This window comes from Procambarus clarkii, chromosome 86 (genome assembly GCF_040958095.1).
Source record: "Procambarus clarkii isolate CNS0578487 chromosome 86, FALCON_Pclarkii_2.0, whole genome shotgun sequence".
NCBI lineage: Eukaryota > Metazoa > Arthropoda > Malacostraca > Decapoda > Cambaridae > Procambarus > Procambarus clarkii.
Genome location: NC_091235.1, coordinates 6,831,620 through 6,844,667, shown reverse-complemented (window position 1 = coordinate 6,844,667; position 13,048 = coordinate 6,831,620). Strand labels below are relative to the sequence as shown.

The 13,048-nt window shown below is 40.2% G+C and overlaps 1 protein-coding gene across 3 annotated transcripts in view; it reads right to left on the bottom strand.

Annotated features, from left to right (window-relative positions):
• Positions 1–10,309: 10,309 nt before the first annotated feature.
• Positions 10,310–13,048, bottom strand: part of LOC123767457 (uncharacterized) — a 56,040-nt gene continuing 53,301 nt past the window's right edge. Inside the window, exons 4-5 of one of the 3 annotated variants that reach the window (XM_069317067.1) lie at positions 11,465–12,090; positions 10,312–11,419 (exon numbers count right to left, since the gene is read on the bottom strand). In XM_069317067.1, coding sequence (XP_069173168.1) covers positions 10,566–11,419; positions 11,465–12,090 — 1,480 coding nt within the window. In that variant the 3' untranslated portion in view covers positions 10,312–10,565. Of the gene's footprint in view, positions 12,091–13,048 lie in introns of all 3 variants that reach the window. The other 2 variants (XM_069317066.1, XM_045757147.2) reach the window with 2 other exon arrangements.

The window sequence follows — 13,048 nt, the reverse complement described above, 5'->3', positions numbered from 1 at the left end:
CTTTTGTTATTTCACCATCTATAACACCATCCACCTGGCTATCCCCACCGATACCACCACCAAGCAAGTTGTTACAAATTATGACTTGACTAAAAGTTAAACTACTTAATGCTACCACCACTTTCGCCTTTGATGAACATAAGTACAGTGACCGGCGGCAAAGGATACCAGCCATGAAAGAGTTAAAGATGCGAGTTAAAGATGGGAAAGGGGGGGGGGGAGACCACAGTCGGCTCTCTTCACCGGCAACTCTTAATGAATGAATAACGGGAACGAATGGACACTTCAGATGGACAGCTTAGTGTTATATATTTAATTAAGTTCAATACAAAACTCCTAATCTATCTACCCTATCAAGTCAATAAAATTATCAACACTTGGGATATTTAGAACATAAGGGACCAGTACTCAAAGATACAGCAGTGATGAAGCTTCTGTGTAGACACCAGATTCAGTCTCCTCCCTCCTGTGATGCCCAATACTAGACCCCAGACTCCTGTCTGGTCTGAGAGACAGCACATACTCCCCCACTACCTCTCATAATGAGCTTTTTTTGCCCGTCGATCCCCCAATTTTCCGTTGAATTAACGGACTTGAATCTGAATAGCCTTCCAACCTTTGAAACTACCTGAGGTGAGGTTTCTGCGACCTTACCTCGCCTCCCTGTGAAAGTCTCGTAATTGTTATCCCCCCACCCCCCCAAATCTCTAAGTCACCTCAACAACTTTTATAGCATTCTCAAATGATGAAGTGTTTGAATATCGATACAAATGATGCTATGTACCCTTTTGGACTTATTGCAATTTTTTATTCTCGTTCTTGTAGTTGGTTAATTGTAAGAAGTGTTAATTGTGCCTTCTATATTTGTATCGACTACAGAGCAGTAAAGGCTATATGGCTCCATTAATCTATTTGTGCTAGAATTGCTTAATAATAATAATAATATTGTTTGGCTTTATTAATGAAAGTAGTGTACTCCCATCTGTTGATAAAGTATTTAGACTACAAAGTTACATTTTCCAGTTTTTCTTTGGCACCTAAGATGGCCCTTGACACATCTGTAGAGCAGCTAGTCTTGTAGGTTTGGTGGGGCACTTTAATAATTACAGTATACCAATTAACTTTGTGAAACTTTAGGCATGCATGAATTTTTCAGAGAAGAAAACAGAAAATTCCAACCTAGGAGTTGTATCCATAATAAAATATTTATAATAGGGTAGTGGTAATGTGTATTGGAAAAATTTGTTGTGTAGTCCTGTTGCCAGCCAGTCTTGTAACCAGTAGGGCTTGAAAGGTTGTTACAGTACTAACAAAATCATTGCATGTACTGTATATTTTAATTTGTCTAGTACAGTATCTATTTTTCTTTTTCTTTTTTTTCTTTTTTTTTTAACTAGGAGGATAAAGGAGTGTGTGGCCTCACTCTCCATTCCCACCCCAATCTGGTAGTCTGGGCAAATTTGTCCCATTTTGCCTAAATTATGATAATACTGTAGATATAATGCAATTAGTAGCAGCTTTGGAACCTCAACCCAATTAGGGTGCTTGGTTAACTCGGCATTATTGGTTTTGATGTAAGTGACTAACTTCAACATTTTCAATCACATCTATGAAATCTAACCCTAAATCATTCCCCACTTTCTCATTGGGAGACTTCTGCCTCATCTAGGGGGTAAATGGGCACTGCACGGGTCATTGGATATTTGCATAATACTTGCAATGGTTATTGGATAGGATGCAACTAGGCACCTCTATTATATTTCAAGGTACTATGTCATGAGCTTTCACTAGGTCACTACCAATTTACCTCCGGTAAAAATGTACTGATTGTAGACCACCAAATTTATCAGAATGTCAGCTGTACTGTGATACAAAAGCCAAAAATGGGAGGAGGGAAGAGAACAATTCTTCCAAAAACCACGTAAGATACATGCATTCACGACTGGCAGGACAATGGGATGAAAATCTAAGGGCAAAGTGCCCATTGAACCAGGTTTTGTAAGGAAACGAACAACCATGTTGAACCAGGACACTGTGACAGCTCCAATGTTCCAGATCTAGTTATACATATATGTATGTAATAAAACTAAGGTACAGGCAGGACCATCTTGACAGTATTGTAGGCCCTGGGCAAAGCAATGCACTGGAGCCCCCCCATATCCAGATGATGGGGCCCCCATACCCAGATGATGAGCCCCCCATACCCAGTACTGCCCAACTGCTGCAGTACAGAATTACTCTCGGTTATGCACAAATTATTTATATTGTAAATATTTGAAAAGGTAATTGAATCCCAGGCCTTTCCATGGGGAGATGGAATGATTATCCACACTGCCAAGAGATATCTCGTGGACATATAACAGTATGGGGCCCCCAGAATACTGGGAACCTGGGTAACTGCCCAGTGTGCCCATACATAAAAACAACTGGGTACAGGGAAGGAGATAGCAGAGCATATCTCTGTTTACCGTTGGAGTTCGCTGTTGTGGAGTGATGAACGAATAGAGTAGACTGAAGTTCAGAAAAATTGGAAGTACTGTATTGTATGAGTACTAAAGCTTGGTTCTTAAAGTTCAAGCAGCTTGCCAATTCATGACTGCCACCATCTTGGTAATAAGTTGCCACAAAGATAAAATGCAGATGGTTTTTTATTGGAAATTGATTTCCCCACAATATTTGCTAATTTTCACAATGATCAAGTAAAGAAAGGTGTTAGCAGTAAGATCTCCATCTCTTGCTTAGCAGAATTAATAACCCTGCAAGCCACAGTACTGGCTGTCATAGTAAAGGATTATGTTGTGTTAAAGAAGTTAACTTCTTTCATGCTGCATGCTTACTGTAGAGTGGTCAGTGCATGCACAATCTGAGTTCCACTAGAAAATGCACCTTCTTATGCTGCAAGAGGCATAACACAGGGTGGAGTGGAGTGCAGCATCGGGTAAAGTTAGTTGCAAGCAGTCCCCGTGGCGCAGTGGTAAAACACTCGCCCAGTACTTCATGAGCACTTAGGACTTGGTTCTGGCTGGGGAAGATTGACTGGGTGCCAATCCTTAACTGTAGCTGTAGCAATCCTTAACTGTAGGGGAGGGGGGAGGTACAGTGTTGATGCAAGAGTCTACAAGAGTTGACTTGTCAGTATTTAAAGGGAACAAGGACGAAGAAAGAATAGTTTTTAAAGATGGCCATGGTTCCTGCAAGGTCCTGGAAAGACTCATTAAGAGATTTGTTGAGCACTAAGAAAAGTGTGTTTTGTCTCTAAGAATTAACATGGCTTTATTTCAGGCAAATCATGTAACAATTACAGTACTTTACATTAAAATTCTATGATCAAATGGCAATGATAAAACAGGAGAGAAAAGGGCGGGCTGACTGTGTGTTTTGACTAAAAGATAGCAATTAATACTGTCCCAAACAAAAGGCTTCTAATCAATTTGTTTTGCCAGGAACATGCAATGTATATACACCTGTACATGTTAGTCTTATATCGAGGTCCCCCCCATAAAGTTGAACTGTGGACACTCCCCAGGATGCCCCCCCCCCCCCCACCAAGCTGACTTAACTTCTTGGTACACCTAGTTTATGCCCGAAACGCTTTGCGTAATAGTGGCTTTAGGCATTGTATGTACTAGCTCTATCTATAAGTCCACCAATCTTTGTAAAAATTTCTTGTATGTATGTACCTTACCTAAATAAACATTTATTTATTTATTTATTTAGTTACTGCTAGGTGAACAGAGGTATTAGGTGATAGGAAATGCACCCAACCATTTCTGTCCTGCTTGGGATTTGAATCCAGAATTCCTGATTGTGAGTTGAGAATGATCCCGACTGTATTACTGGGTCGAAAGTAGTGTAAAAGTATTTAGCCGTCAATGCTTGTATGTTTGCAGGTCCCATGTGAACTAAGAGACAAACTCATGCTTGGATAAAATTATTTAATTTATATATAATATGGTTAAATTAATTAAGTGTAAATTATACACCATATACAATATAAAGTATAAGTAAATTAACTGTAAACTATAACTGATAATAATAAGGTGTATAATTAATGTGAATAACAGTGTATAGCTTTCATGTAAAATAAAGAAGTTAAAAGTAAATTAACTGTGAATAAATAGTAATATTGTAAAACTGATGAAGTTAATGATGACCACAAACTATAACCGAGTTAACAGTAATTGGCGACTGCTGGTAACAAGCCTAATTAATGCAATGACCAATAACAACTGAGTACTGCGGGTGTGGGGGGGGAAGGTCGTCTGGCATAGCACAGCATTCGGTTGTTCGGTCATTACATTAATTATGCAGTCGTTCCCAATCCTTTCCCTTGAGTGGATCTCTTCTCTGAGGATAGGTTATAATGCCATACTAAGTGTAACATGACAGTTTATTTTTATTTATAAGAGTAAATTTTTATACAGCATAATACAAACATTCTTTTTATTAACAATGGAATTATACACATCATAGCTTTAAACATCTTGATAAATAATGTATATTTGTATAGTAAAGTTACAGGTATGAGTAAGCAGCATAATGCTGTATTTTAATATTGAACAATTACAAAAAAATGTATGAAGGTTCGAAAACAAGCCAAATAATTAGGTCTTGAATATACTTTTATTGTCTCTAAACCTCAGCATATATATACAATATTCAAAACGTAAATGCAGAAGTATACAATAAATGTAGTTTGAACTGATATATTTATGGCTCCATACAGAAGAAAAAGGCAGATGGAAGAAAATGCAGAATAAAACCAGTGAAGAGCAGAGGTGCCATAGGCACAATCAGAGAACACTGTATAAACATCAGAGGTCCGCGGTTGTTCAACACCCTCCCAGCGAGCTTAAGAAATATTGCTGGAACAACCGTGGACATTTTCAAGAGGAAACTAGATTGTTTCCTCCAAAGAGTGCCGGACCAGCCGGGCTGTGGTGGATATGTGGGCCTGTGGGCCGCTCCAAGCAACAGCCTGGTGGACCAAACTCTTACAAGTCAAGCCTGGCCTCGGGCCGGGCTTGGCGAGTAGAAGGACTCCCAGAACCCCATCAAGCAGGTATACAGGAACACATCAATTTAACTGGTATATTGAGTGAAAAGTTGGATGCTGGACACGTCAAGAGTCAATGTGAACACACATTTATATGCCCTCCAAGCCTGGAACACATGTGTATATACCCTCCAAGTCTGGAACACATATGTAACTAATCTGTTATATGCTATCTGAGCATATAGACTTTAAAAAGCTCAAACCTGTCCATAAATGTTAAATACGTGTAATGTCTGAACATTTAAGTTTAAAAACTCAGAATTGAGCACATGTTCATAAATATTCAATGTGAACATATAAATATATATGCAATAGTGTCTTAAGCTTGACTCCATATTTATATAATCTCCAAGCGAAAAGTTTCCTCATAATTTGCTCCATAGCATTGCCCAACTTTGCAGGATGACTGGTCTTTGTCCAGGGATGGTCATAGGTGGGACTTAATCCTCACTATAAGAATCATCTAGTATGTCATTTTATACATGATTAAATGTAGATAGTGTTAGCAAAAATGGTTACCGGAATGAAGGCGAAAGTGGTGAAGAGTAGAGAAGGTGATGAAGGGTGGGGAAGATAGTGAAGGGCAGGGAAGATGGTGAAGGGTAGGGAAAATGGTGAAGGGCAGGGAAGATGGTGAAGGGCAGGGAAAATGGTGAAGGGCAGGGGAAGGTGATAAAGGACAGGGGTATAAGTGGAAGTAAACAATGAGGAGTTGCTGCGTGTTGTAAAAGTGAGATCACAGGAATAACTAAACGTCACCTCGACTTTCCAAAAAATGTCTGCAAGTTAGGTTTTAAGTTGTGGGAAAAACTGTATGCTCACCATTTTCTTTAGGCGAGTCACCGATAATTATAAATTTATTTAATTATACACATACGGACACACACATTGTACAGTATATATGTAAGTATTTACTTTTGTATATACAGTATATTTGTTGCTAGAAATAGGATAGCTTGAGGAAATGCTTACACAACTATTATCTTCTGTAACCTGTGAAGAAAGATAAACTTAACATAATTTAACACTGAAAGATCTAAGGTAATATTTAACAAAATAAACATTATAAACATATGTTTTAATTAACAATTAACAAAATGGAGATCAGGATATTTCAACATTATAATTTCCGTTTTCTATTCCGGGGACAATGCTGTATTCTCTCCCCCCCCCGTAGGCCAATTATGGAACATTGCCAGTAAACAACCCTTAACTCCCGGGGTACCTATTTACAACTGAGTGAACAGTGGTGTCAGCTGAAAGAAAAAGTGCTCAGACTCCTCCTTTCGGCTGTGAATCGACTGCAATATATTTCCTTACGCTGGACGCTTAAGACAGCATTCAACCCATCACTGTATCACAATACGTGTTGCCTACAGGAAGTGGCCGTTACATCACAGCACTTGTCTGCAACTGCCAGCATTATTATACACAGTTCTATTGGTATTCGAGATACCAATAGAGATAATTATTCATTTTTGTCGGGGGTAGGCAGCCTGTGAATGTATGTATCGTAGGCATATATTTGCCCGAAATGCTGTGCGTATAGTTACAGCCCTGCTCCTGTACCAGACAAGTCCTCTTCGGGATCACCATAGCCCGTGCTACTTGGAACTTTTTGTTCCAAGTAGCTGAATCTATAACAACAACAGGAGCTTTGCGTATTAGAGGCTTTAGGCATAGTATGTACCAGCTCTATCTAGAAATCCAACATTATGTTTGTAACTCATCTTGAATGTACTTTTACCTGAATAAACATTATTATTATTATCATCGCGTTCCCTCATCCCTCACCCCTAGTTGAGCTACTGACCCTCCTCAAGATGTAACCCCACAACAAGCTGACAACTCTTGGATACCTATTGTTAGGTGAACAGAGGTATTAGGTGATAGGAAACGTGCCTAACCATTTATGTCCCGCCTGGGATTCGAAGCTTTGTGAGTCGAGAACGAAGCCAACAACACTACAGAGACTCTGTGACTGATACGGTACTTTCTTTGTTTCAGGAGGAACCCCATTATTTGATATAGGAATAAGACCTCAAGAGGATGAACCAAAATTAAGATTTGAATAAGAATGTGCTTCAAGCACTTAAGACCTTGAAGAAGTTTGTAGTCAAGAATCAGCGCCTGGCTGCCTTGCCACACGACAGGCATACTAAGGTGGGTCTATCTTGAGATGGTTTCGGGGATTAGTGTCCCCGCGGCCCGGTCCTCGACCAGGCCTCCTTTTTGCTACACACCTTTTGACATGCATGTAAATCTTTTAGGGGGGCCTGATAGCTGAGTGGACAGCGCTCTGGACTCGTAATCCTAGGACTCGTAATCCTAGGGTCCGGGTTCGATCCCGGCTGATGGCGGAAACAAAATGGGCAGAGTTTCTTTCACCCTGATGCCCCTGTTACCTAGCTGTAAATAGGTACCTAGGAGTTAGACAGCTTCCTGGGTGTGTATGTGTTGGGGTGGGGAATTGTAGTAACAGTTGATTGATTGACAGTTGAGAGGTGCGCTGAAAGAGCAGACCTCAACCCCCGCAAGCACAACTAGGTGAATACATTCCCAGGAAGCAGCCCGTAGCAGCAGTCTAACCTCCAGGTGCCTGTTTACTGCTAGGTGAACATCAGGGTGAAACAAACCCGGAACCTTAGGACTACGAATACCGAGCGCTGTCCACTCAGCCGTCAGGCCCCTGGGTGGGTCAGTCTTACAGGTAAACTCTTCTGGGAGGCCAAGAAAATCAAATTAAAGAGCGTATGTTGTTAGTGAAGCAATTACACACACAGATGCTAGAAGTAAACCGGGAGAGTATCAGCTGAGTTAAGCATTCTAAACTGTGATGTCCGTGATATCATTCACAAACAATTGAGGTTCTATGTTAATGGTTTATTGTGCATTTTATACTTGTTCTGAGCAGTAGTTTATTGTGCACCCCATACTCATCCTGTGAGCGGTAGTTTATTGTGCACCCCATACTCATCCTGTGAGCGGTAGTTTATTGTTCACCCTATACTCATCCTGTGAGCAGTAGTTTATTGTGCACCCCATACTCACCTTATGAGCGGTAGTTTATTGTGCACCCCATACTCACCTTATGAGCGGTAGTTTATTGTGCACCCTATACTCACCTTGTTGAGCGGTAGTTTATTGTGCACCCTATACTCATCCTGTGAGCGGTAGTTTATTGTGGTGAGCGGTAGCACAAATTAGGGATTACAGAGTGCACAAAGATGTTAATGAGGCTTCAGTAGATGTTATTAGACATTTACAATTGATTTGCATGCCTTATTTTTAAGTATAATGTCAGCTAGCAAGAGAACTTGTGTACTACGACGGTCTGGTCTCAATATTACGCATTGTAGGTAAATCTTTAGATAACATAACATAATTTTAAATATTAGATATTATACGGCAATAGACCATCCTGTGCTCTCGAGCATTCCCAACGTCACTAAAATGATATACTAAACTCCTAGCCTAGTTAATCACGAGGTTTGATAAATGAACAAAATGTGTATTGATAACAAATGTTTATCTGATTATATGGCTTAGTTGTCTCTTCTGATTACTACCTCACCTTTACTCCTATTTTTGATTGTTCAATAAACCCTTGAACTATATGTTTAACACATCTCTAACCCTGTCCATGGAGGACAGAAGAAAATGTATATATGTTGGTTAGCACTGTAAATGTATGGCCACGTTTGTGGTAGAAAATAATAATAAAAAAAACTCCTATTTTATAGGAGTTTATACTCCTATAAACTTTACTCCTGTTTCGTAGTCCCTTCTAAAAGTTTTTGAATTCTTATCATTGTTTAATATTTTAAACACCAACTTGTCCTCTCGCATAACACATCGTATTTTGAAGTGAAAATCCTCAAAGTAAAAAAAAAAATCATAGCGGCTTGATTTTATCATAGACGTACTAAAAATCATAGCGGCTTGCCGAATTGACGTGATGTCCCGTTTTCTATTCCTGGGTCCTCGATTAGGTTAGATTCGAGAAATTTAGTACATCATTTTGGTGACGTTGGGAACGTTTGAGAGGTCAGGCTGCGCAATTATACCATAAACGGTGAAGAAAATCAACCTGAATTGTATGAACACCAAAGGAATTCAGGTATTGTAGAGTGAACAGTGTGTGACGTGGTGTCTCCCCATCTCAGGACTGACAAACACAGTTAGCAGCACCTCAAGTTCAATAAATCACTGAACTATATGTTTAACAGATCACCAACCCTGTCCATGGAGGACACAAGAAAATGTATATATATATGCTGGTTAGCATCGTAAATGTGTGGCCACGTCTGTGGTCACGTTAGTTCACAGGCAAAGCCGCCAGAGATTGAGAAAAGATGTACAGGTTCGTAAGTGTTTGCGTAACTGCTTCGGGAATCTGAACCGAGTCCTTTAGTCCAAAACTCCAAGAAAATTTCGCCTTCAATAAGATGGGCGCCACCTCGCCTTCCTCAGATTGTGAGTTTTAAATTAAAACTTTCCCAGAGCTTTGGATATATATTTTCTTGGGAAGTGTAGGCCTACATCAGCAAGCCAAAGGATATCTTGTACATAAATATGACATTGTTTATGCTGTGTCACGCATCACGAGACTTGTGTTGGACATGTTTTCCCCAGGCTGAATTTCCAGTTATATTGATATGTAAGTTTAGTTATATATATATATATGTATGTATATATATATATATATATATATATATATATATATATATATATATATATATATATATATATATATATATATATATATATATATATATATATATATATATATATATATATATATATATATGTCGTACCTAGTAGCCAGAACTCACTTCTCAGCCTACTATGCGAGGCCCGATTTGCCTAATAAGCCAAGTTTTACTGAATTAATATATTTTCTCTAATTTTTTTCTTATGAAATGATAAAGCTACCCATTTCATTATGTATGAGGTCAATTTTTTTTTATTGGAGTTAAAATTAACGTAGATATATGACCGAACCTAACCAACCCTACCTAACCTAACCTATCTTTATAGTTTAGGTTAGGTTAGGTAGCCGAAAACGTTAGGTTAGGTTAGGTTAGGTAGGTTAGGTTGTCGAAAAAACATTAATTCATGAAAACTAGGCTTATTAGGCAAATCGGGCCATGCATAGTAGGCTGAGAAGTGAGTTCTGGCTACTAGGTACGACATATATATATATATATATATATATATATATATATATATATATATATATATATATATATATATATATATATATATATATATATATATATATATATATATATATATATATTCGGCATAAGAAATGCGGTTGTGTGGTTGAATGTCATCTTTTCCAAGAGCACATTATGGTTGGATTATAAAGCAAAGGCTTAGAAACAAAAATTGATGGGTAACTCCCATCAGTAACCCTCCATCGTGGGGCTCAGTATTTGCAGGTGTGGATGCGACAGATGTGTATCACAGGCAACTTAAACAGACCGAGGAGACAGAGTTACCATCAGTGGAAAGCACAACACATGATTAGCACCGGGACGAGGAGGATCATGGTGAGATATATGTAGACTCGCGGCTCACACTTGGTTTCCAGGACGTACGAGTTGTCCCAGCCAGCCTCCTGCGGGACCTCCACTACCGCCTGCTCGTCCGACCAGAACCTCAGCGGCATGGAACATTCTGTTGTGTTCAAGCACAGCTCTTCAGAGTTCTTGACGTCGTACACGACTCGCTCCATCGTCAGGTTGAAGAATAGATCATTGACATAGATCTCATTGTCGCTGGAAAACACGAAGTAGTAAGTGCCTGTGACGGGGATGTCGTAGACAATCTTGTTGATGTCCACAGTCTGGTAGCTGCAGCTCCTGTAGGGTAAGAGCGGCAGAGTGAGGATGACGCCCTCACAGCTCGCCAGAGCCTCCTCGCTGCTGGAATACGAAGATCTGTGCTCTTCTCTCGAATTGTCGTTTACTGTTGACTGGTTAAATCTGCCTCTCTCAAACTTCACCCCCTCAGGGAAGAAGATGTGACCAATCGCCTGCTCTTCTTTTAATCTGTCAATTTTCCTTTTATTGAGATCTGCTTCGGTGTTTGTGTCCAAAAGATCGTTAGAGTCTAGTTCCTCAAAGGCACCGTTGCCAGTATCTTCTTCATCGTCGGCAAATCTCTTGAACCGTGATCGTCTTGTATTTTCGTCTTCAACCAATAGTTCTTCAGTATTATTTTCATCTCGAGACATTCCCTTCTTGTTTAGTTTATCATTTAGACGTTTACGTTTACCTTTCTTCCTTTTGACTTTTAATTTTCTTCTGGCTTTCCTCAGCTGGCCTGGGTGTGTACCACCTGGGAGTGTACCACCTGGGAGTGTACCACCTGGGAGTGTACCACCTTGGAGTGTACCACCTGGGTGTGTACCACCTGGGAGTGTACCACCTGGGAGTGTACCACCTGGGAGTGTACCACCTGGGAGTGTACCACCTGGGAGTGTACCACCTGGGAGTGTATCAACTGACGGTACACTCTGCCTGATTTCGGAGATGTTTTTCCTGCTGTTGTTAGCATCAGTCTCCGTCTGTCCGTCGACCAGTGCTACTATTTCGGGCACAGCGTGTGTTGAATTGTCTGTATTATTTTGTAATGCTAAGTCCTTGTCTGTAATCTGGTTCTCAAACGCAAAATTACGAGTCTTACCCTCAGTGTGAAGAATTCGCAGAATCTCCGTTTTGTCTTTGCTGATTTTGATGGCCTTCCGCAAGAGTTCACTGATACTCTGACGACGCTCTTCCGAGAAGAGCGGAACACTCGAGTGGGAAGTGTCGTCTGCGATCCCAGATTTTCTGTTGTCTGTGAGCGAGTGTTCTTGCGGAGCTGTGAAGCCCGGCATGTTGTGTCGTTGGAGCTCGTGGCGTTCATTGCTGGCCACGTCGTCCTCCTCCTCCTCCTCTTCGGCAGAGTCCTCCTCCCCGATCCAAGCGCAGCGGTGAAGGTTCTCCGCCCCTCGTAGCACCATCAGCTGCCCTCCATCCCATCTGTTACACAACAATAAACACACTCAACTACTACAAATAAATGAAGATGATGAGTCACAATAACTGAAAAATGTTGACCAAGCTGCACACTAGAAATTGAAGAGACGACGATGTTTCGGTCTGTCAGTTGTCCTGGACGGACCAGTCGACTTGATAATGGTCCAGGACGGACCGAAACGTCGTCGTCTCTTCAATTTCTAGTGCTTAGGTCTACTACAATTAAATATATAATAGATTATCTTAACTTGTCCGATCTCGTAAAAGTATATATTTCTAAGAATGAATTGTGTCTAACTGATGAATCCTGTATGTTAACCAATTGAAGATAAAAATAATTTAAAACAAATATATTCCAATAGCCAAACATGCATTTAAAGAGCAACATTTTGTTATTAGAGTTTTATATTTAAGTTCAGTAGTATAACAATGAGCTGACACGGGGGAGACATCTCCCGTCACGCAGGGTGCAGTCCCACCTCCACACGTCTCCAGTATCAGCTAATGATACTGGAGATACCAAAGGCCCACCACTTACGGGCTATTCATGCCCGTGCCACCTTTTGGGTGGCTTAATCTTCATCAATCATCAATCAATGAGCTGAGGCTGTGAGGCAATACTGGGAACATGAATTAAAGAGGCTGGAGTAAAGATGAGAGCAAGTGTGGTCTATAGCTCCAACACCTTAACCTTAACCCGTCCTGGTGGTGAGCGCCCGGTACTTGACATACGGGGCGGTGTAAACAATATGAATGTGTAAACAATGAATGTGTAACAATATGTAAACCTTTACTAAACAAGTGGCCTCGATGCGTCACAACTGTCAAATTTGTGACATTTGCAGAAATAGATGAATTTTGTACCAAGACTGTGAACATTTATAGGTCTATTTGCTAATGTCTATTTATGTATATGTATCAGTATATGTTGATTTATGTATATGTAGCAGAGAGGTGAGCG